The sequence below is a fragment of the Stegostoma tigrinum genome, chromosome 12, assembly GCF_030684315.1.
Source record: "Stegostoma tigrinum isolate sSteTig4 chromosome 12, sSteTig4.hap1, whole genome shotgun sequence".
NCBI lineage: Eukaryota > Metazoa > Chordata > Chondrichthyes > Orectolobiformes > Stegostomatidae > Stegostoma > Stegostoma tigrinum.
Window position 1 is genome coordinate 34623268 of NC_081365.1, and position 22549 is coordinate 34645816.

General features: G+C 43.3%; 1 protein-coding gene across 1 annotated transcript in view; it reads left to right on the forward strand.

Moving 5' to 3' along the window:
- Window positions 1-15748, forward strand: part of fstl1b (follistatin-like 1b) — a 125156-nt gene extending 109408 nt beyond the window's left edge. The window contains exons 10-11 of the mRNA XM_048540329.2: window positions 1940-2043; window positions 12286-15748. Coding sequence (XP_048396286.2) covers window positions 1940-2043; window positions 12286-12330 — 149 coding nt within the window. The 3' untranslated portion in view covers window positions 12331-15748. The remainder of the gene's footprint in view (window positions 1-1939; window positions 2044-12285) is intronic.
- Window positions 15749-22549: the final 6801 nt, after the last annotated feature.

Here is a 22549-nt window from a genome sequence, read left to right on the forward strand (position 1 = left end):
TTTAGTCACAGGATCTGGTTGTCACTGGGGAAGCAAGGAATTATTTTCATAGGACTCATACAGTGTAGAAGCAGGCCATTTGGCCCATGTCCACACCAACTCTTTGAAGAGCATCCCACCCAAACATACCCCATCCCTGTAAACTTGCGTTTCCCATGGCTAATCCACTTAACCTACAAATCCCTGTACACTGGGCAATTTAGCGTGGCTAGTCTGCTTAACCTGCACATCTTTGGACAGGGAGAATGTGCAAACTCCACACAGACAGCCGCCAGAGGCTGAGAATCGAACCCAGGCGCTGTGAGGCAGTGGTACTGGCCACTATGCTGCCCTTTCTCTAACTGCATCTTTTAGAAGATGATGGTGAGTCAATTCTTGAACTGCTGCAGGTGTAGGAATACCCAGAAGGTTTTCAGATAGGGTGTTTCAAGAACTTGACTCAGCGATTGTAAAGGAAGAGTAATATCGTTCCAAGTCAGACTGGTGTAGAGTTGGAAAGGAGACTGGGTGGTGTTCCCATGCATCTGCCACCTGTGTTCTTTTCTGTATAATTTAAAATGATCCAGTAAACCAGCAAGTGGAAAGCCAAGCAAAGCAACATTTAACTTACCAAAAAGGTACAGACCACTGGGCAATAAAATGCTATTTCTGTGTTGAGATGACATTTTTTTGAACTAAAGCACTGTTATATATTCCCTCTAAATATTATGGACACGCAAAGGTTTATAAGGATATAAGAACAAAAAATAAGTGACAATCCACAGAACTGCCTAATTCAGAGTAAAGAACATTTTAGATGGGCTTGGAAGTAGCATTGGGCAGGGACTGGGATGGGAGGAGCTACTATTGTTTCTCTTGGCATTAGGGTGCCTGAGCATTTCCAAGAATAAACTCATGATGCACATAGATACTGACCAGAAAGGCAAACACATTTTTTTTAATAGCCGGAAGAGAAATATTTAATCTGAAGAGCATTGAAACAAAGAGGATGCTGGAGAAACTCAACAAGTCTGGCAGCATCTATGCAGTGAAAGAAACAGAGTGAACGTTTCATGTCTGATACAACTGTACTTCCCAAAGACCCGAGACCTGCTGGGTTTCTCCAGCATTTTCTCTTTTTTAACTTCGGATTTCCAGCATCCACCATAACTTGCTTTTATCTGAATATTAAGAACACCCATTTGTAGTAGATGCCTGTGTTTTGAAAAGAGTGAAGTGTGGAATTGGTTGTACAGATCCTTACATTTTCATTAATAGGGCAAAAAGATGCAGGTTTCATCTCTTTTACATTTAGCCTTATCATGTCAGAACTGTCCCTCTGAACCCCAATTTGGAAACTTGTACTTTAAAAGGATAATCTGCACAAAAGAATACATTTGGCAATGTTGCCTTTCTGCATTGGATAAGCCTTATTTTATATGGTCAAGAAAAACCATCAAATTGGCTGCTGCATTTGAAAGTGATGAATTTAGAGGGCTACAGAGATAGAGCTAGCGAACTGGACTAGTTGGTTAGCTCTTCAGGGAGCGGGTACAGATTCAATAGATTGAATGCTCTCCTTCTCTACTGTAAGATTCAATATGATTTCCTATACACTATAACAGGGACTACACCTCAAAAATACTGAATTAGGTGTAAAATGTCAAGACTTTTTTTTTGCTTCCCTTCATACCTAGCTACAATCTACTCACGCCATGAAATGACTCAAATTGATAATCTGATTACTCTGTTAGTTGTTGATGAGTAATTGTGGTACAGACTTGCCATTAATTAACTTGGAGATAGTAGGTACTAGAATCGTAAAGCCTGTGCTTCTTGCAGAATCTCTGTTACCTTTTTTTCCCCATTACTGCAGTTTTTCTTGAATTTCCTTTTCCATACATGATTCACTCATTTCTTTTTCTCTGTTTTATTTTCTTCATTGGCTTCATCAATGAAGATAAAAATAAGGGCATTCCTGAGGAGCAGCTACAAACAACTGCCAATGATGAGATGACTGAGGAGGAGTGGACAAAATATGTTCACGAGCTCAACAAGCATCAGGTTAGTACAAAAGCAGTCTGAGACTGAAGGGTAAGCTTCATGGGTGACAGATGGGTGTTTATCTCTCATCCACTCAGGGAATATTAGTTTTCTCTATACACACCTCAAGACCTGTCCCCACTGAACACAAGTCTGAGTTATAGATTTACCAGACCATTCGGGTCTTAACCTAAACTGTCCCAATGAGTGGCGATTACCAATTAATGTTTGTCAGTGTGAGGCATTATGTTGTCAAGGTTTTAGCAAAAGGTTGATGGCAAGGCTCGACTTGCTCGTCGCGCTGGCTTGTTTTTGTTCAGCCATTTCGTCATCATGCTAGGTGACATAATTAGTGAGGCCTCCAATGTAGTGATGCTATTATACTCTGCTTGGAACTTATATTGTCTGATCTGTTATAGTGAGTAGTGTCATTTCCAGGTTTGTTCTGTTTGGGTTTGTATATGGGGTCCAGTTCTATCTGTTTGTTGATTGCATTATGGGTTGAGAGTCAAGCCTCTAGAAATTCCCGTGCATGTCTGTGTTTGGCTTGGGCTACTATAGTTACATTGTCCCAGTTAAATTGTTGGCCTTCATTATCCATGTGTACTGATATTAAGGAAATAACATCAGTACACTCAGACAATGAAGGTCTTCAGTTTAATTGGGAAAATGTAACTACAGTAGCCCAAGCCAAATATAGACACACACGGGAATTTCTAGTGGCATGGTCCTCAACCCATAATGCAATCAACAAACAGATAGAATTGGACCCCATATACAAACCCAAACAGAACAAAACTGGAAATGACACTACTCACTATAACAGACCAGACAATATAAATTCCAAGCAGAGTAGAACAACATTACATCATCGGAGGCCTCACTGATGATGTTACCTAGCACAGTGATGAAACATCTGAATAAAAACAAGCCAGCTCAGCGAGCAAGTCAACAACCTCATTCTGTTGCCAAAATAATTAAAGTAAAATGAAAAAAATTGTGTAGATCAAAATCTGATTTTTATCTGTGCACTAGGTTGCACAGTTAAGATTTGTATTTCCTGGGATTTTGCAGGATCAGGGGCAACATGATTGAAACTTATGAAATCCTCAGGAGTCTTGCCAGGTGGAGTGGAAAGAATGGTTCCTCTTATGGGAGAATCTAGAAAGCTGGGTCATTGTTTAAAACTAAGGGGACTTGAGGTTGGTTGGCTCGCCAAGCTGGCATGTTATTTCGCAGACATTTCATTTCCCTGGTGGGTAACATCATCAGTGCAGCCTCCAATGAAGCATTGTTGTGTTTTCCCACCTGGTTTTTATACTCAGGAGTCCATTGAGCTGGATTGCCTCACTTCCAGTTTTCCTTAGTCGTGGAGTGTATATGGGATTGAGTTCTGTGTGTCTATTGATGATTTTCTTCGTGGAGTACCAGGATTCTGGGAATTCCTGTGCCTATCTGTGCTTAGCTTCATGAAAGGAAAATCATGTCTGACAAATTTATTAGGTTTTTTTGAGGCAGCCTCAACAAGATCGGATAGTGGGGGGGGTACCAGATGTGTTGTACTTCAAGATGTTTGAGAAGGTACTTTATAAAATGTTAAGTCATGAGATAAGAACCCACAGTGTGGGAGTAGTATATTGGTGAGGACAAACAATTGGCTATGGACAGGAAACAGCAAGTAGGGTTAAGGGGTTCTTTTTCAGGTTGGCAGCCCACGACAGATGGATATCCACGGGGATCACTGCTAACCCCGCAACTGTTTACAATTTATATGACTGACTTTGAGGAAGGAAATGAATGTACTGTAGCCAGGTTTGCAGATGACACACAAATAGCTGGAAAGGCAGATTGTGAGAGGGATACACACAGTTTACAGAGATATTGACAGGTTGAGCAAGTGAAGGAAAAGCTGACAGAGTATAATGGTGGGAAAATGTGATGCTGCACATTTCAGAAAGGAGGGCAAAAGACTCTACTTTCTTGATCAGTAGAGGATTCAAGGGTTATGGGGAAAATGCAGGAAAGTGCACATAAGGAATATTGTATCAGCCACTATTCTATTGAATGGTTGAGCAGGCTCGAAGGGCCAAATGGCCTACTCCTGTTCCTATTTCTTAGTTTTATTATCTCAGGACATGATTCATGGGCTGCACATATACCCCACATCTACAGATATTGGCATCCAGTGTGTGTCAGCTTAAGAACCCTCATGGCACATCTCCAGCCCACATGCGGAAAATTTCTGCACTTCAGTGCTGCACCTCAGGCTGCCCAGGTAACCACCACTAAAAGGCTGCAACAAGGATGCTGTGCACTCAGGGACACGAACCCAGCTCGTGGACTGGACCAGGCTGCATCTCTAAGCTAGCAAAAACAGAAATTGCTGGAGAAATTCAGCAGGCATGGCAGCACCTGTGGAGAGAAAGCAGAGTTAATATTTCAGGTCTAGTGACTTTTCGTCTGAACTGATGATAGCAAGAAAATGATGACTATATATGCTGAAATCAGGGGGTGGGTTAAAGAAGTAAGCAATAGTTAGAGATAGATCCAAGAGGTAGAGAAAGACAGGCAGACAAAATGATGGCTATTGATAAGCCAGGAAGACGGGAAAGCTACTAATGGGGACCATAACTAGGTGAGAATGGATTGGCTGTGCTGAACTTTCCCTATATGATAACCTGGGGTGTGCAAGTTGTAACAATTTAGAAGAAGGTATTCAGGCTGATGGAACTCAGTGTTGAGTCCTGAAGACTGCAGGGCCCAAAAGCAGAAAATGAGATGCTGATCTTCCAGCTTTCACGGAGCTTCGCCGGAGCACCGCAACAAGCGTGAGATAGTGATATTGGCCAGGGAACACTGTCGTGTTGAAGTGGCAGTCACCTGGAAGCTCAGGGTCATTTCTGTGGACAGTGTGTTTCATCTCCATACAGCAGACCACATTTGTGAGCAGCTACTGTTGTAGACTAAATTGAGTACTGCAGGAAAATCACTGCTTCAGATAGAAGGTGTGTCTGGGGCCTTGGATAGTGAGGAGGGAGGAAGTAAACAGGCAGGTACACCTTCTACAATTACAGGGGAAGGCGCTGTGGGAGTGTTGGGAGTGGAGGAGGAGTGGACCAGGTTATTCCAGAGGGAAGCAGTCCATGCAGAATGTTGACAAAGGAGGGAGGGGAATTCGTGTCTGGTGGTGGTACCCTGCTAGAGGTAGCAGAATAGTGGCTAACAATTCTTTGCATTTGGATGCTGGTGGGATGGTAAGTGTGTACCAGAGGAACTCTCCTGTGGGAGGAAAGGAGAAGCAGTGAGGGCAGAAGTGCAGGAGACTGGTCAAACACGGCTAAGGGCCCTGTTGATCACAGTAGTGGGAAATCCTTAGTTGAGAAAAAAATGGACATTTCTGAGACCCCCCATTGCAGAAGGTAGCATCATCAGAAAAGATGCAGAAGAGACTGAGGAACTGAGAAAATTGAATGATGTCCTTACAGGAGGCAGAATGTGAGGATTTACAGTCAAGGTAACTGTGGGAATCAGTGGGTTTTTTAGTGGATATTGGTGGCCATCCTGATCCCAGAAATGGAAGCAGAGATGTTGAGGAAAGTAAGGGAGGAGTCAGAGATAGAACAGGTGAAGATGAGAGCGGGGAAAAAGTGGAAATGAAATACTTTTCCAGCTCTCGGTGAGAGAAGGAAGAAGCACCGATGCATCAATGTATTGCAGAAAGAGTTGTGAGGATAGATCCAAGTTAGATTGGAGCAAGGAATGTTCCTCGTACCTCAGAAGCAGACAGGCATAACTGGGGCCCATGTAGGTACCTATATGTTTGATCTGAAGAAAGTGACAACAGTTAAAGGAGAATTGCTCCAAGCGAGGATGAGTTTGGCCTGGTGGTCGATGGGGACAGTTCAGGCCATTTTCCAGGAAGAAGTGGAGAACCCTGAGACCTTCCTGATGGGAGATGGATGTATAAAGGGATTGCCCGTCCATTGTAAAAAGGAGGTGGTTGGTGCCAATGAACTGGAAATTCTGAAACTGCCATAAAGTGTCAGAAGAATCACGGATAAAAGTGGAAAAGGACTGGACTGGACAAGAAGACAAAAAAAAAATTCTCTGGGCTGTTCACTTGCTGTCATAGTGTTCACTACCTCCGAGCTTACTTGGATGCTCACAGCATTCCTGTCTTTTATTGCATTTTGCACTTTGCCCCATCAACCAGAAATACCAAACTCTCACTCCTGCTATATTTGGAGATAATGGAAACTGCAGATGCTGGAGAATCCAAGACAACAAAATGTGAGGCTGGATGAACACGGCAGGCCAAGCAGCATCTCAGGAGCACAAAAGCTGACGTTTTGGGCCTAGACCCTTCATCAGAGAGGGGGATGGGGTGAGGGTTCTGGAATAAATAGGGAGAGAGGGGGAGGCGGACCGAAGATGGAGAGAAAAGAAGATAGGTGGAGAGAGTATAGGTGGGGAGGTGGGGAGGGGATAGGTCAGTCCAGGGAAGACAGACAGGTCATAGAGGTGGGATGAGGTTAGTAGGTAGATGGGGGTGCGGCTTGGGGTGGGAGGAAGGGATGGGTGAGAGGAAGAACAGGTTAGGGAGGCGGAGACAGGTTGGACTGGTTTTGGGATGCAGTGGGTGGAGGGGAAGAGCTGGGCTGGTTGTGTGGTGCAGTGGGGGGAGGGGATGAACTGGGCTGGTTTAGGGATGCAGTTGGGGAAGGGGAGATTTTGAAACTGGTGAAGTCCACATTGATACCATTAGGCTGCAGGGTTCCCAGGCGGAATATGAGTTGCTGTTCCTGCAACCTTCGGGTGGCATCATTGTGGCACTGCGGGAGGCCCATGATGGACATGTCATCTAAAGAATGGGAGGGGGAGTGGAAATGGTTTGCGACTGGGAGGTGCAGTAGTTTGTTGCGAACTGAGCGGAGGTGTTCTGCAAAGCGGTCTCCAAGCCTCCGCTTGGTTTCCCCAATGTAGAGGAAGCCACACCGGGTACAGTGGATGCAGTATACCACATTGGCAGATGTGCAGGTGAACCTCTGCTTAATGTGGAATGTCATTCTTGGGGCCTGGGATAGGGGTGAGGGGGGAGGTGTGGGGGCAAGTGTAGCATTTCCTGCGGTTGCAGGGGAAGGTGCCGGGTGTGGTGGGGTTGGAGGGCAGTGTGGAGCGAACGAGGAATTCACGGAGAGAGTGGTCTCTCCAGAAAGCACAGGGGTGGGGATGGAAAAGTGTCTTGGGTGGTGGGGTCGGATTGTAGATGGCGGAAGTGTCGGAGGATGATGCGTTGTATCCGGAGGTTGGTGGGGTGGTGTGTGAGAACGAGGGGGATCCTCTTTGGGCAGTTGTGGTGGGGGCGGGGTGTGAGGGACGTGTTGCGGGAAATATGGGAGACGCGGTCGAGGGCGTTCTCGATCACTGTGGGGGGAAATTTGCGGTCCTTGAAGAACTTGGACATCTGGGATGTGCGGGAGTGGAATGTCTTGTCGTGGGAGCAGATGCGGCGGAGGCGGAGGAATTGGGAATAGGGGATGGAATTTTTGCAGGAGGGTGGGTGGGAGGAGGTGTATTCTAGGTAGCTGTGGGAGTCGGTGGGCTTGAAATGGACATCAGTTACAAGCTGGTTGCCCGAGATGGAGACTGAGAGGTCCAGGAAGGTGAGGGATGTGCTGGAGATGGCCCAGGTGAACTGAAGGTTGGGGTGGAAGGTGTTGGTGAAGTGGATGAACTGTTCGAGCTCCTCTGGGGAGCAAGAGGCGGCGCCGATACAGTCATCAATGTACCGGAGGAAGAGGTGGGGTTTGGGGCCTGTGTAGGTGCGGAAGAGGGACTGCTCCTATATTGCTGTGCAGATTAATACCATAAAGCTCATCATAGTTGTCAGCAATCCTCAGTCAAGTAAAAAGGGATAATTTTCACTCCAGGATGCCTTGGCACAATAAGCCAAGAGCAGTCTCTAATACCACTCCATGAGCTTGGACACAGTCAGCCAGTGTTCAGGGTTATTGCCTTGACAAGCAACAATACCTCATCGACTAGACCGAGGACTAGCCCACACGTATTTTCCACAAGGCCATTTAGATGAATAACCTTGTGGTGTGTTTGATGTGCAGGTAGCTGACACATACCCTGGGTGTGAGATTGCCCTCCCAGTCTGCTATACAGCAACATATTCCCAGTTCTGCCCAGATAGAGTCCTGCTAACAAGTATAACAGCCCTGAGATGCAGCTTGATCCAGTCCATGAATTGGGTGCCTGCGTCTGTGTGCCAAGTGTCTTTACAGCTGCTTTTCAAAACTGTTTGCCAGTGTGCCCTGCAATACAAGTCCCTGCTTCCCAAACATTTTGCAAACGGATCGGAGACGTACCATGAAGATAGTGAGGGGTGTTCCAAGTGTTGGATGCCAGCCAGTCTGTGGATTAGAGTGTGTACAACTAGTGACTGCGGAAGGTGCCCTCAGATGATTTTGGAGTTGAGTGACATGAAGGCTGTCCATGCCCAGTATCAGGCTGAAGTCACCAGGTTCCTGTTCTGACTTCTATGTTTAGTATTCTCAGTGTCTTGCTTGTTTGGTGCATTTGCTAAGCTAGGAAGCTGAATATTAACCAGGTCAACTTTGGTGTTGATAAGTTGTTTAACAAGCTATCATGCCCCTTAGTTGGCAACTCAACAGTGAGAAACTCACACATATAAATGTGCAGCAAGTGGCTCCTGATGTTGAGCTAGGCCTTTCTAGACTTCACATTCGATTCTGCCACAAATCTCAACATAGCCCATGTTCATTTAGACCCTGGTAAGATTCTGCCCACTATACTTGCATGGAGGCAGTTCAGAAGGCTGATTCACAGGATGAATGACTTGTGTTTAAAGGCCAGATTGAGCAACATAGAACATTACAGCACAGTACAGGCCCTTTGGCCCTCGATGTTGTGCTGACCTGTCATATCGATCTCAACCCCATCTAACCTACACTATTCCAAGTACATCCATATGCTTATCCAATGACAACTTAAATGTACCTAAAGTTGGCGAATCTACTACCGTTGCAGGCAAAGCGTTCCATTCCCTTACTACTCTGAGTAAAGAAACTACCTCTGACAACTGTCCTATATCTTTCACCCCTCAATTTAAAGCTATGCCCCCTCATGCTCGCCGTCACCATCCTAGGAAAAAGGCTCTCCCTATCCACCCTATCTAACCCTCTGATTATTTCCTATGTTTCAATTAAGTCACTTCTCAACCTTCTCTCTAATGAAAACAGCCTCAAGTCCCTCAGCCTTTCCTCGTAAGACCTTCCCTCCATACCAGGCAACATCCTAGTAAATCTCCTCTGCACCCTTTCCAAAGCTTCCACATCCTTTTTATAATGCGGTGACCAGAACTGTACACAATACTCCAAATGCGGCTGCACCAGAGTTTTGTACAGCTTCACCATAACCTCTTGGTTCCGGAACTCGATCCCTGTATTAATAAAAGCTGAAACACTGTATGCCTTCTTAACAGCCCTGTCAACCTGGGTGGCAACTTTCAAGGATCTGTGTACATGGACACCGAGATCTCCCTGCTCATCTACACTACTCAGAATCTTACCATTAGCCCTGTACTTTGCCTTCTGGTTACTCCTACCAAAGTGCATCACCTCTCACTTGTCTGCATTAAACTCCATTTGCCACCTCTCAGCCCAGCTCTGCAGCTTATCTATGTCTCTCTGCAACCTACAGCATCCTTCGTCACTATCCACAACTCCACCGACCTTAGTGTCGTCTGCAAATTTACTAACCCATCCTTCTATGCGCTCATCCAGGTCACTTACAAAAATGCCAAACAGCAGTGGACCCAACACTGACCCTTGCGGTAAACCACTAGTAACTGCTCTCCAGGATGAACATTTCCCATCAACTACCACCCTCTGTCTTCTTTCAACAAGCCAATTTCCAATCCAAACTGCTATATCTCCCACAATTCCATTCCTCTGCATTTTGTACAATAGTCTACTGTGGGGAACCTTATCGAACGCCTTGCTGAAAGCCATATACACCACATCAACTGGTTTACTGTCGTCTACCTGTTTGATCACCTTCTCAAAGAACTCAATAAGGTTTGTGAGGCACCACCTACCCTTCACAAAACCATGCTGACTATCCCTAATCAATTTATTCTTTTCTAGATGATTATAAATCCTATCCCTGATAACCTTTTCCAACACTTTACCGACAACTGAGGTAGGGCTCACTGGTCTATAATTACCAGGGTTGTCTCTACTCCCCTTCTTGAACAGGGGAACCACATTTGCTATCCTCCCTCCTCCCTATCTTGAACAGGGGGACCACATTTGCTATCCTCCCCTTCCCTAGCAAGTTGGATCTATTGTAATTGGAGTTTAGTAGATGATGGTGAGTTTACAGAAGCATAGTAAATTTTAAAAGGACTTGAAAGAGTAATTGCTGAGAAGTTGTTACCCTTTGTGGGGGAATCTATAACTAATCAGCATTGTTTAAACTTAAGGGTGTGCCATTTACAAGAAATGAAAAGGCTCCTTCTTCTCTGGGGATTGTTAATCTTTGTGCAGTTCGGTACCCTCAAGAGCATTGGGATGTGGATCATTGTCTAATTCAGCCTTTTAATAGTCGTGTTTTGACTCTGTTGTTAAACAAAGATTATGGGCTAGGCAGAAATGCAGACATAAGTCACAATAAGATCATTATTGATCATGTTGAATGATGGGTCAGGTTCACGAAGTTAATTGACTTGCTCCAGCTCTTTTGACCTTGTGTACTTGTGCATCAAACCATTAGAGATTGGTAGACTGTGCAATTGGCAGCAGTGATTCCAAAATCTATTGTACTGGTGATCATCAATGTGATGGCAGATAAAGGGCCAAATTTTCTGAGGAGGGGCAATTTCAGGCAGAATTCTTTATGAAAGGAGGGAGTTTCATATTTCTGACAGGAGACTCTAATCAGCACTCAGAACTGTGGAACTGTACTTCAATATTGACAATTCTCTCAATGTGCTGAAATGACAGGGGAAGGCAAACAATGTTCAGAGATAACAAAGTGTGGAGCTGGATGAACACAGCAGGCCAGAATTTGTGTTTACAGCAGTCAGCTGCCATATTCTGAGCAGCTGCTGCCAAATTATGTGTGCGTTAGGTAAATGTGAGGGTAGAGTGCCACTTAGCTAGGGTTTCAGAGGGCCAGTTGAGTAGGGTGTCAGCTGGGTAGAGTGTGATGAAGTGTTGTAATGTTTAGTGTAGGTCAGGGTCGATGGGACCAGTGAGTCTAGCAAGGGATAATGGAAGGCAGGGTGAAGTACAGGTTCAGCAGTGGGGAGGTGGTTTCTGGGTAGGGGAGGCAAAGGCAGATTAGTCTGGATTGGAGGATGGGGAGGTTGGTGCCAGTGTAGGGAAAGAAGGTTTGCCTCTCAGGGAGTAAAGGAGAATCAGGTCTGGAGCAGGTGAAGGGTTGTGGGGGGGAGGGGAGAATGGTGGTTAACTCCTGGAGGGTTGTGTATGGCTGCGAGGGAAGGGGAGGATCAGCTGCAAGAGTTAGGAAGGGCTTCCAATTTGGCAGTAGGGAATTGGATTTGGGTCTGGAATGGTTGAAGGGGAAGCTGGTCTCAGGCAGGACAGGCTGATCCTGTCCAGTTCTGTGGTTGTAAGTGGAGTGGGAGAGATGCAGTTGGGGATGTCTGAAGTAAATATGGAATCAATTGAATAGTTGCACAGGAGTTAGACTATGTAGTTAATATTCTAACTTTACATAATACCTATTCACTTACTTTTACCAACTCTTCAAATTCTCAAATTTGTAAATGGAAACATTCAGAGGGTTCCAGGCGTAGAGAAGTTGCCTGGCAGAATCTTCAATTTCCCCAGCAATTTCTTCACAGTCTGCTGCATTGGGAATTCTGCAGGGTCCCCGTGTACAACACCAGTCTACACTGAAATAATAATGTCTATCTGGGTGACAGAATATCTGCATAGTTTTAAAATGCCTGACATAATTCAAATTTGAGAAGATCCTAATTTTGTCTGTTGCAACACTGTGGCCCATTGTGGAAAGGCATAGTCTTGAAGTTTACAATCACATTGCTACATTTTAGATGTAGCTTTTCTATTTTATCAATAGTAGTCAATCTCATATAAAGATTGCATGCAAAGTGCTAACTTAAGGAACATTACCAATTTATCTCTGATATTTCCAAAATGGCTTCACACAGAAGCACTAATGAGCTTATTTTTCTATTTTGTTTAGGAGACTGCTGAGAAGGCTGAGAAAGTGAACATAAAGGAGACCTAAAAATACATGGTGTGGAGGGGAACAAAGTTGATCTTTATTTTCTAACCTGTTTCTCTCCATTCAGCCAACCAGTAAACATTCGGAACTTCAACAATCACTACTAAATATATATACACATTATAAACAGTATTTTTTTGGGCTTTGTGTTGGGGACAAAGGCAGTCCTTGGTTTTATTCAAACAGACTTCTCATAATGTACTGTATTGTTAAACAAGAGTTTAGTAAAAGAGTTAGCCGTGAATGGTAAATTGTTAGTTCGATTGTAACAGTTGCGTAGTCCTGTGGAAGATGGTGGAAATCACATCCTGCTCCTTTTTGGTTACCCATGTTCCTCTGTATTACACACAGAACCACGGGTGGAGCTTCATTGGACTGCACCACCTAGACCAGAATTCTAGAGATTAAAGCTTCCCAGTAAGTCCTAAAATTCTGGGTGCAACTTCGAATAGAGTGATGGCATAAAAATTACTGAAAAATTGAATTTTCATTAACTTACATAGAATTGTGATCTTTGAACTGGCAGAGTTCAGTGAGTCCATAGATGCTGTTTTGCTTCTTAATGCTCATTGATAACCAAAGCTTTCAATTTACCCAGAATTCTGGTGCCAAAACAACTTTGATAGAAATTATTTAATACAATTTAAAGTCATTTCTTTTCTTGTAAATAAATGTCTAAAATATTAATTAGTGATTACATTGTACTTAATACTCATTTATAAAGTGATTCAAAAAAGCTGTTTGGCTGATGCTGTGTCACACTTTGGATCTCTTCAGTTTAGATACTCAAATCTTATTGAATTTGAGACAACAAAATGTGAGGCTGGATGAACACAGCAGGCCCAGCAGCATCCCAGGAGCACAAATTCGTGCTCCTGGGATGCTGCTGGGCCTCCTGTGTTCATCCAGCCTCACATTGTTGTCTTCGATTCTCCAGCATCTGCAGTTCCCATTATCACTCTTATTGATTTTGGGTACCTGAGTTACCAAAGCATAGTGGGAAAGGAATTCCATCGACCTAACAATTGCACCACTACAATTAAAGGAAAACACCATGAATGCTGGAAATCGGAAATGGAAACAGAAGGTGCTGGAGAAACTCCACAGGTCTGGCAGTATCGGTAAAGAGAGAAACAGAATTAACGTTTCTAGTCCAAGATGATTTTTTTGGACCACTGGACTCACTTTTAAACTCTGTTTCTCACTCCACAGATGCTGCTCAACCTGCTGAGTTTCTCCAGCATTTTATTTTATTTCTTCAATTCAGTCTTTCTTTGGGGAGTTTTTGTCTGTGCTTGGGACACGTTGAAAAGGAACTGTGGAAAAGCTTGCGATTGGCAGGTTCTTCTATCGCAGCAGGTTATACAGACCATCTCCATTTAATACCAGAGAAAAATACTGTTTCCTTCTGCTAGCTCTGGCACAAGGTGGTGCCGATTAGTCGCCCATTAGATGGGTGTCTCTTAATCTCTTAAGGCTGCCTGAGCAAAGTTGGATTGCAGTAACATTTTGGCATTAAGAATTGGGATTGCCCTACCAATAATGATATAAAATATAATGTATGAGGCCACTTTTTCACTCCTGTCCTCTTTTGGTTTCCCAACCACATCTTTGAAATAAGTTCTATGCAGCCTGTTCAGACATGTTCTTACAAACCACTGGAACAGGTGACACTTGAACTGGGCCTCCTGGCTCAGAGGTACAGACACTACCACTGTGCAACAAGAGCCCTTCAATCACATAATTTAGGCCATGCAGTTTAATATCCAGCAATGTAACATTGGAAGATCACTACAAGGGTTGACAGGGATAACACCCCTATAGCCCCTGCTGATATTTTTTTTTCCCCATACGCTGCTTGTCTGGTCTGTGATAGATTTTTCCCCATGATCTGTAGGTAATGTAGAGGATTATGGAAAACTTAACTGTAGCTAGCCATCTTCCGCAAAGGTTTACAAGCACTCTATTGACATTTCACAATGGTGCTACATTCTTTCTTTTCTTTATTATATATACTGTATACACTTGATGTATTATTTGCAGGGTTTTTTTTGTAACCTCCGGAGTGTTCAAAAGTTTATTTAAACTCTTGTACATTTCAAAGAGCATCCACAATGTTGAACATTATTAAAAAAGTGCCTAAGGACAGGTTGGAAATTGGTGGTGTTAGTCTACAAATCAGCATGTTAGGTTGTCAAATTGCCATTGTTTCAATAAAAAGGAGGAAACTGCCTTTTACCAGTATGCTGTAGAATGCCGATATCCGCTTGAAATACTTGTGAAAAAATCTGAAAAAGGTGAACTGTACACCGGGCAGAGTTGTTGTCTTAGAAATGCTTCCTCTGCATTTGCGAGTCTATTCAACACTGTAGCATGATGCTGTAAATTGATTATTACAATAGTATATAATCTCACGTATTCACAACACCATTTCTGGGAAACAGTAACATTCTCAATACCATATGAATCAGCATCATTCCACATCTAAACTGAGGATCACTTCAACAACAACAAAAAAAAATTCTTGCTGAGATTCTGCTCTAACATTGAGTTATACATTCCCATCCAAAGAGTAATTTGCAATGATTATGTTAGTGGCTTGATCTCCAAGTGGACCTTGTATAGACTGATAATGGTGAGGGAAGCACAGTCATTGCTAAAGGAAAGCTAACAGTGCATCTTTGTAGCTCTTAGACTTTTCCAATATTTGCTCAACCTTGGTTTTTCAAGATAATACAAGATGTAAGGAGATCTGAATCAAATGGAGTTTCACAAACTTTTGAGGTGACCCCAAAGATGCAATTTGCTGTTTTCAATAATCAGAAGGATGCTTAAAGTATGAATGTCATAGTTTCAGGAATGAGGTTACAAGCAACGATTAAGAGATGGGAACAAACACTTTGAAGTGTCTTTGGTCTATTTTTCGAAAGGTAAGATCAGCCATTGTATTCATGTATTATCCTATTAAAGCAAATGAAATGATTTGCTTTTGAAAAAAAAAAGCACTAGTCATTGTGTTAGTTTGCTTTTCACCTTACTTTCTCTGGAACTCGATTGCAGGCTGTAGTTAATGAATCTGATTGAATATTATCAAGACAAACCCACCCCACACCCATAGGAAACAAAGATCATCGCTGAAAAATAAATATTTGATCAGTTTTTGCATCCTGACATGTCAAAATTTTATGAAGTGTCAACTTGCATATGTTTGCACCATATATTTCTTACTTTCAATGTTGTTAATTGTTGTGGGCTCAAAGGCTGTAATTCTGTGACCTTGTTTTGAACTACTATCTTATTGAACCATAAGAACCATGTATACTCTGACCAAACTATCATAAGAGGATTTCATGTATTGTAGTTTCCTTTTGTACTTTTCTGGCATTTTTGGGTTTAATGTCAATAAATTTTCTTACAAAAATGTTTTTAAAAATCATGGTTTCTGTTATTGATAACCAAAATGACACTTTTTTCTGTTCTAATTTTATCATTCATATACAATATGTCTATGGTAGGCATTTGTCTCAGGTGGTGGCCATTATTAGATCTGCTGCTTGTTATATAATTAAACTTAAGGCATTGAGTACAACAAGTGGTGAATTACCACCTGAAAACAAATTTCTACCCCTTAGACTCCATTTTACCAAATGAGTATGATATAACTAGCTAAATTGATCAAAAACTAGCATATTGTATCCTTCTGTCAATTACTCCACAAGCTTTGTATCGTATGTTCAAGAGAGTAAAATCTGTTTTGTCTTGGATAAGCTTGTCTTTTTTTTCCCAAACTTGACACTTGGATTATTGCCTGTGGAGTATTCTATAGACTCCTGTGGCTGTGGTGTTACAGAAGATTCCACTTAACACAACTCAGACAAGTAATGAAACCTGACATATGGCCATGTAAAAATACGAAATTAATCATTAACACACCATGATGCATACAGAGATAATGGGAACTGCAGATGCTGGAGAATTCCAAGATAATAAAATGTGAGGCTGGATGAACACAGCAGGCCAAGCAGCATCTCAGGAGCACAAAAGCTGACGTTTCGGGCCTAGACCCTTCATCAGAGACCCCTCTGATGAAGGGTCTAGGCCCGAAACGTCAGCTTTTGTGCTTCTGAGATGCTGCTTGGCCTGCTGTGTTCATCCAGCCTCACATTTTATTATCTATGATGCATACAGAATTGCCTTTGAAGAAATGAAAGAGGGAGAAAACTAAGGTCTGGAGTTACTAAAGTCCATTTTGAGACCTGAGTGTCTAAAAAAAGCTAGGGTTAGAAACTAATACCAAATAAATTTTGTGGGGTCATTCCTGTCCTCATGACTATATTGGCTCATGATTTGTCAATGCATAATTTTAAAACTTTGTCCTAATTTTTCAGTCTCCGCTGCATTGCTACAATGTACCTTTGAAGGATCCTAGCCACGTATGCCTTATGGGAGATATTACAGTCCTATCCAGGGATATACCCCCTCCCTTATCACCGTTACCGATGCACTCATGAACTGGAAAATTTCAGTGACTTTGTTTTCAGTTTCCACCCTTCCGTTAACTTCACCTGGTCCATCTTTGACTTTTCCCTTCCACTTCCTTGACTTCTGCATCTTCATTTCTGAAAAAAAATTGTCTGCCAACTAACATTACGTACAAATGCACTGACTCCCACAGCTACCTTGGCTACAATTCCTTACACTCTATCCTGTAAAAACTCCGCTCCTTTTTCTCAGTTAGTCCATCTCTGTACATGTCTTCTGGTAATGCAGATAGTAAGAACTGCAGATGCTGGAGTCAGAGTCAATACAGTGTGGAGCTGGAGGAACACAGCCTGACCTGCTGTGTTCCTCCAGCTCTTCTGGTAATGCACCCTTTCACACCAGTCCTTCTGATACTTTTTCTCCTTAACTGAAGATTCACACAGTCTGCTCTTGTCCTTTTATCTCCCTCTTAGAACCATGACTAGTTGACTAGTCACCTCAGTTGGTCATAATCTGCCATTTCTGCCAGCTGAGTGTGTTACCACTACCAACACATCTTCCTCTGCTCTATTTAACATTGTTTCCTCCACAACACTCCTCAGTCACCCCAAAATACCCGCTGGCTCCTGTCTATCTCAGTGCAGGACATGCAACACTTCCCCTTTTTCTTCATCCCCTCTCATATCCAAGTCCCAAAATAATCCTTCCAAGTGCAACAGCAATTTATTTGTATGTTTAACTTATTCATTGGTACTATGGTCATTGGTCACGATGTGGTCTCCTGAACACTGGAGAGGCCAAACATAAACTGGGTGATTGCATTGCAGCATTCAGTTTGCAAATATGACCCCAAACCTGCTGTCATTATTCACTTTAATTCTCCATTTTTGTTCTGAATCTGACATTTCAACCCATAGCAAGCAACAGTATTCCAATGAGACTCAAGAAAGAGCACCTTTGTCTTTCTTTTTGGCACACTATACAATTCTGGACTTTTAAAGTTGTTGACTATAATGATAACGTATTAACCAAGGTAGAGGTTATTTTTAAAGACATTTTCAATCAACCTGTTCAGTGATATTATTACACGCTGTTGAACCATGTAGGATATGAACCTGGGCCCACCTGACTCAGAAGTAGGGATACTATCAGTACACCACAAGAGTCTATCTGTTTTTTTTCCAATGCTAACTGGTTACTTTCATTAGCCTGTGATGATGTATTCATTCATATAGCTGCTTTGTAGCCAATCACATCTCAGCTAGACACAGCATTTATCTCTTCACAGCACCATTACTGTTTGGCTTCTGCATCATAAAATATTTTGTTAATTAATAAGTCCTGCACCCCATCCTACTTCAGAGATTTTCATTTTTCCTATGCCATCCCAACTCCCTGAACATTTGTCTTCCCTCTGTTCTGACAAGAAGATCACTGGGTCATTGGCTTGGCATGTTAACTCAATATCTCTCATGAGGTGCTCCCTGACCTCCTGAGTATTCCAGCATCGTTCTTATTTCTGATTTTAGCTTACAAGATGTTTTTACATTTTGTGTGCAAACTGAGGTACTTGGTGCATTGACAGGTCTGTCAGGCAGCCTCATGTTACTCTCTAGACTTTATAAAGCAAAGGCACAGCACAGATTTTGGAGGCTATGCTTTCCATTGTGAAATTACTGGCCAATGCCAAGACTGCAGGGTGATTCCAGCATGATAAGATCCCCAGTGGTCCTTGCCCCTGCTTTCTATGCAGCACAGACTGAAAGCCGCAATCTCAGTGCTGCAGACTGGGTCAGACAAAGGTCATGAGATTCATGCTTGCAGGATTTTGGCTAAGAGGATGCTGTGATGGGATGTTCCAGATGAATGAGGATTACGGGGAGTTGAGCAATGGTGGGATGACACTTTAAGCGAACCAGTCTCACTACTGCTCATAGCACAGAGAGAGCAAAGTGGTCCAGAATGCTTGCTTTTGCTCCTTTTTATCTCCTCTTGCTAACGTGGCCTTTAGCTGCCCTTTAGCAAGGCAATATTGAGGTTGTTCGTGGAGAAGACTGCCATAAACTTGGAGATAGGCTATGGTGAATGTTGTATGGCTCAGTTCTGTGACCATCTACATGTGAATAGCAGGTGCCTTACACATTGCTCCTACGTGGAGGTTCATGACATGCTACCTGAAGACCATTGTTGGATATTGCCTTCTGGCGAGAGCCGAGCTGCACTCTGGACATCTTCCCTTCCCTGCAGCCTCAGCTCCATTTCCCGGTCATATTACAGATTGCATAACTGTAGCAGGCATTCTGGGGGCAGATCAAAAATCTTCTCTGACTTGAGCCAAAATCTGGCAACACACACCAGCAAATCACCAAAATGCTTCCAAGAGCAAAGTTACATCAACTATACTGCACCTCCAAGTTGGATGACTAGCTCCGTGAATAACATTGATCAGGGGGTCCCTTGTCCACTCAGGACAACTGTTTAGCATAGAGAGTGAACTGAATTGGAAAAGCATGTCTTAAATCATGAGAGATTGTTTAATATTGAAGTACGTCCACTGACATTCAGTTACCCACACAGCACATTGGCACTCGTACCTATCTGGAGGTAAGTCATACCTGAGCTAACTGGTAATACTATGTCCATTATTTTGAGGTCCTTCAGCTTGCTTTGTGCAGATGAACTTTGCAACCAATGTTTTTAGTGTGAAGCTTTCACCAGAATTTTGATGTCCTAATGTATGGTCTACTGTTAACTTGTCTGCTGTTCTCTCCATGTGGTCGGAGATGTCAATTAAGCTACTGAGCTTTTTTCTGTTTTACTTCAACTTTCCAATATCTGCAGAAGTTTACTTTTTATTTTCATTTGTAGGTAAACTGTTAAAAGGGATTTGTTGTTATCAGGGCCAAGTCAATGTAATAATTCATCTGAGACTGCTCCATTTTAAAGTGAGGAGGTTGTATTTACAGTTTAGCATTTGATAAAAGGATCAGAACTACCAAACATGCTTAAAAACTCTGGGAGCCATACAAAAATAGAGCAAACAACAAAACGAATAGAATGGAAGGCTTATTTATAATTTTCATCGTGACTAGTTTGTTCCTTGTAAATTCAAATTGCAGGATCCTACCAGATGACAGGGATACCCAAACCTCCCAGTTGTTAACTGTCTGAAAACAGTCTATATGTCTAAATCACTTGCCAGAAAGAGTTTGCAATTCTGAAGCAACTTCTGTAGGATGTTCCCAAACACTTCACAGTCAAGTGTAGCTATTATGGTAATGCAAGCAATGCAGCTGTCAGTTCACAGATACACAGACACACACAGGGCCTGCAAAATTGAGTTAGAAGAGGCGGTGGTGCAAAATTGGGAGGGAAGGCTGAAGTGGAATGCCCATTACCTCTGCACCACCATGGCTCTTTGCCAGCAGTGTGCAAAGTACAGGACTGCCCTCCTGGACAGAAACCAATTCTGTCATGTAAGTGGCCAATTAAGGGTCTCTTTCTGCTTTCTGTTGGCATTTTCCCAAGTTCACAAGGAGACTACAAGGTGAACAGACAGAGGGAAGTGTCTCCTGATTAGGCACTCTGCATCCCCCTTAGGGCAATGGCTGTCCCTCTGGCAACAAACCCCTACTCTTAATAGTGACCTTGACTGGTTGCAATCCACTTGTGACTGAGAAGGCATAGTTGATTGATAATTCTCTCAGGGAAGTTCGATCTCAGCATTGGCCACCACTTCTGGTGGTGCCTCTGGAACTGCAGAATTTTCAGTTTTTTCAATGGTTACCAACTTTGGCAGGTAGGCTATTGTCCATTAAGGGATACAATCCAGCTAGTGTTTCCCCAAAACAACTTTCGGTGGGGGGGGGGGGGGTGATAGGCTGGAAAACCAGGGACAGTCACTGAAACATGCTGTCCTGACAAATTCTAACTTTTCCATGAACTGTTTAGAAGCTGAAGTTCTGATGACCTATTTCAGTGTTACTGGTGGGGGATAGAAACAAACACACAAATAAATAATAACAAAAGAGAGATAAATATTGGCCAGGACACTGGGAAGAATTAAACTCTCTTTGAATAGTTTCAAAGGATGCATTGGAGGGGACAGGTTTAAGAAAAAGCCTTGTGAATGAGACCTGTTGCTGTGACAGCTTGAAATTGACACCAGATCTGTATTAAAGAAGTTTGTCCTTTATTTTAACTCCCTACTTTGTCCTTGAAATACGAGACAGACTGTGTGAGACTGAGACTGGGAATCTCAGTTGAATGATTTGAGTAGGACTATAAGTCTGAGTCAGCCAGCACAGAGATGACAATGCAGTGATTCCATAAGACTACTTCTTGCGATCCTATACTCCCAATTCTTCCATCGCCGCCACATCTACTCCCAGCGTGAAGCATTCCACTCCCGCACATTCCAGATGTCACCCCTACTTCAAGAACCATAACTTCACCTCACCCATGATTCATAATGCCCTCAGCCACATCTCCTGCATTTCTCGCATTCTACCCTCAAATCTGCTCTGCCCAGTGACAATAAGGATAGAGTCCCCCGGTCGTCACAAGCTACCCCACTAATGTCCAAATCCAATGCATCATCCTCCACCATTTTTGCCATCAGCAATCAGACCATACCGCCAAAGAGATATTTCCTCCCCACCCCTATCCACTCACTCCATGACTCCCTTGTCTGCTCCACACTGCCCACCAACCCTTCCACCACACCCAACACCTTTCCCTGCAACCGCAGGAAGTGCTACACCTGCCCCTGCACCTCCCCTCTCAACTCCATCCAAGGCCCCAAACAATCACTCGTAATCCAACAGGGATTCACCTGTACATATTCTAACCTGCTCAATTGCATCTGTTGCTCCCGATGGTCATCGCCTCTACATCGGAGAGACTAAGTGCAGACTCAGCGACCAATTGACGGAGCATCTGTGCTCCGCACGCTCCAATCAACACCACTTCTGGTTGCTAGCCATTTCAACTTGCCCTTCCACTCCCTTGGCGACATGTCCATCCTGGGCCTCCTTCACTGTCACAATGAGACTGCACGTAAATTGGAGGAACAACACATTATATTCCACCTTGGGAGCTTACAGCCCAATGGCCTCAACAAAGAATTGACCAGCTTCAAAATCTCTCCACCCCCAACCTCATCCCATGTCCAGCCGTCCCTTTCATCCTCACCTCCTTGACCTGACACGATCTATCCATCTCCCTTCTCACCTATCCAACCCACTCTTTCCACTGGTCAATCTCTACAATCCCCTGCCTGCATTCACCTATCACCATTCCACCCACCTTCCCCCAACCTCACCCCTCTCCCTCTATTTCTGAGCTCCCTTTTCCGTTCCCAGTCCTGATGAAGGGTCCCGACTGAAATGTCAACCTTGCTGCTTCTTGGATGCTGTCTGACCTGCTGTGCTACTCCAGTTCCACATTTTATCAACTCTGACTTCCAGCATCTGCAGTCCTTGCCATCTCCAAAATTATTTATTTGGTTGCTTTATACTACAAACCATGCACACTTGTGACTATCCATTCATTGTTCACATGATCAACAGCACCACAATCCACCAAATCCCCATTCAACCAGTCACCTTCACAAACCCGCTTCATGTATCCAAGGTCAAAGTGTTGTTTATTTTACTTCCTAAGAGTTAGACACACTGGATCAGCATGCACTGTTGGCTATTACTTTGGTGTAATAGCTCATGTCACAGGGAGTTCAATG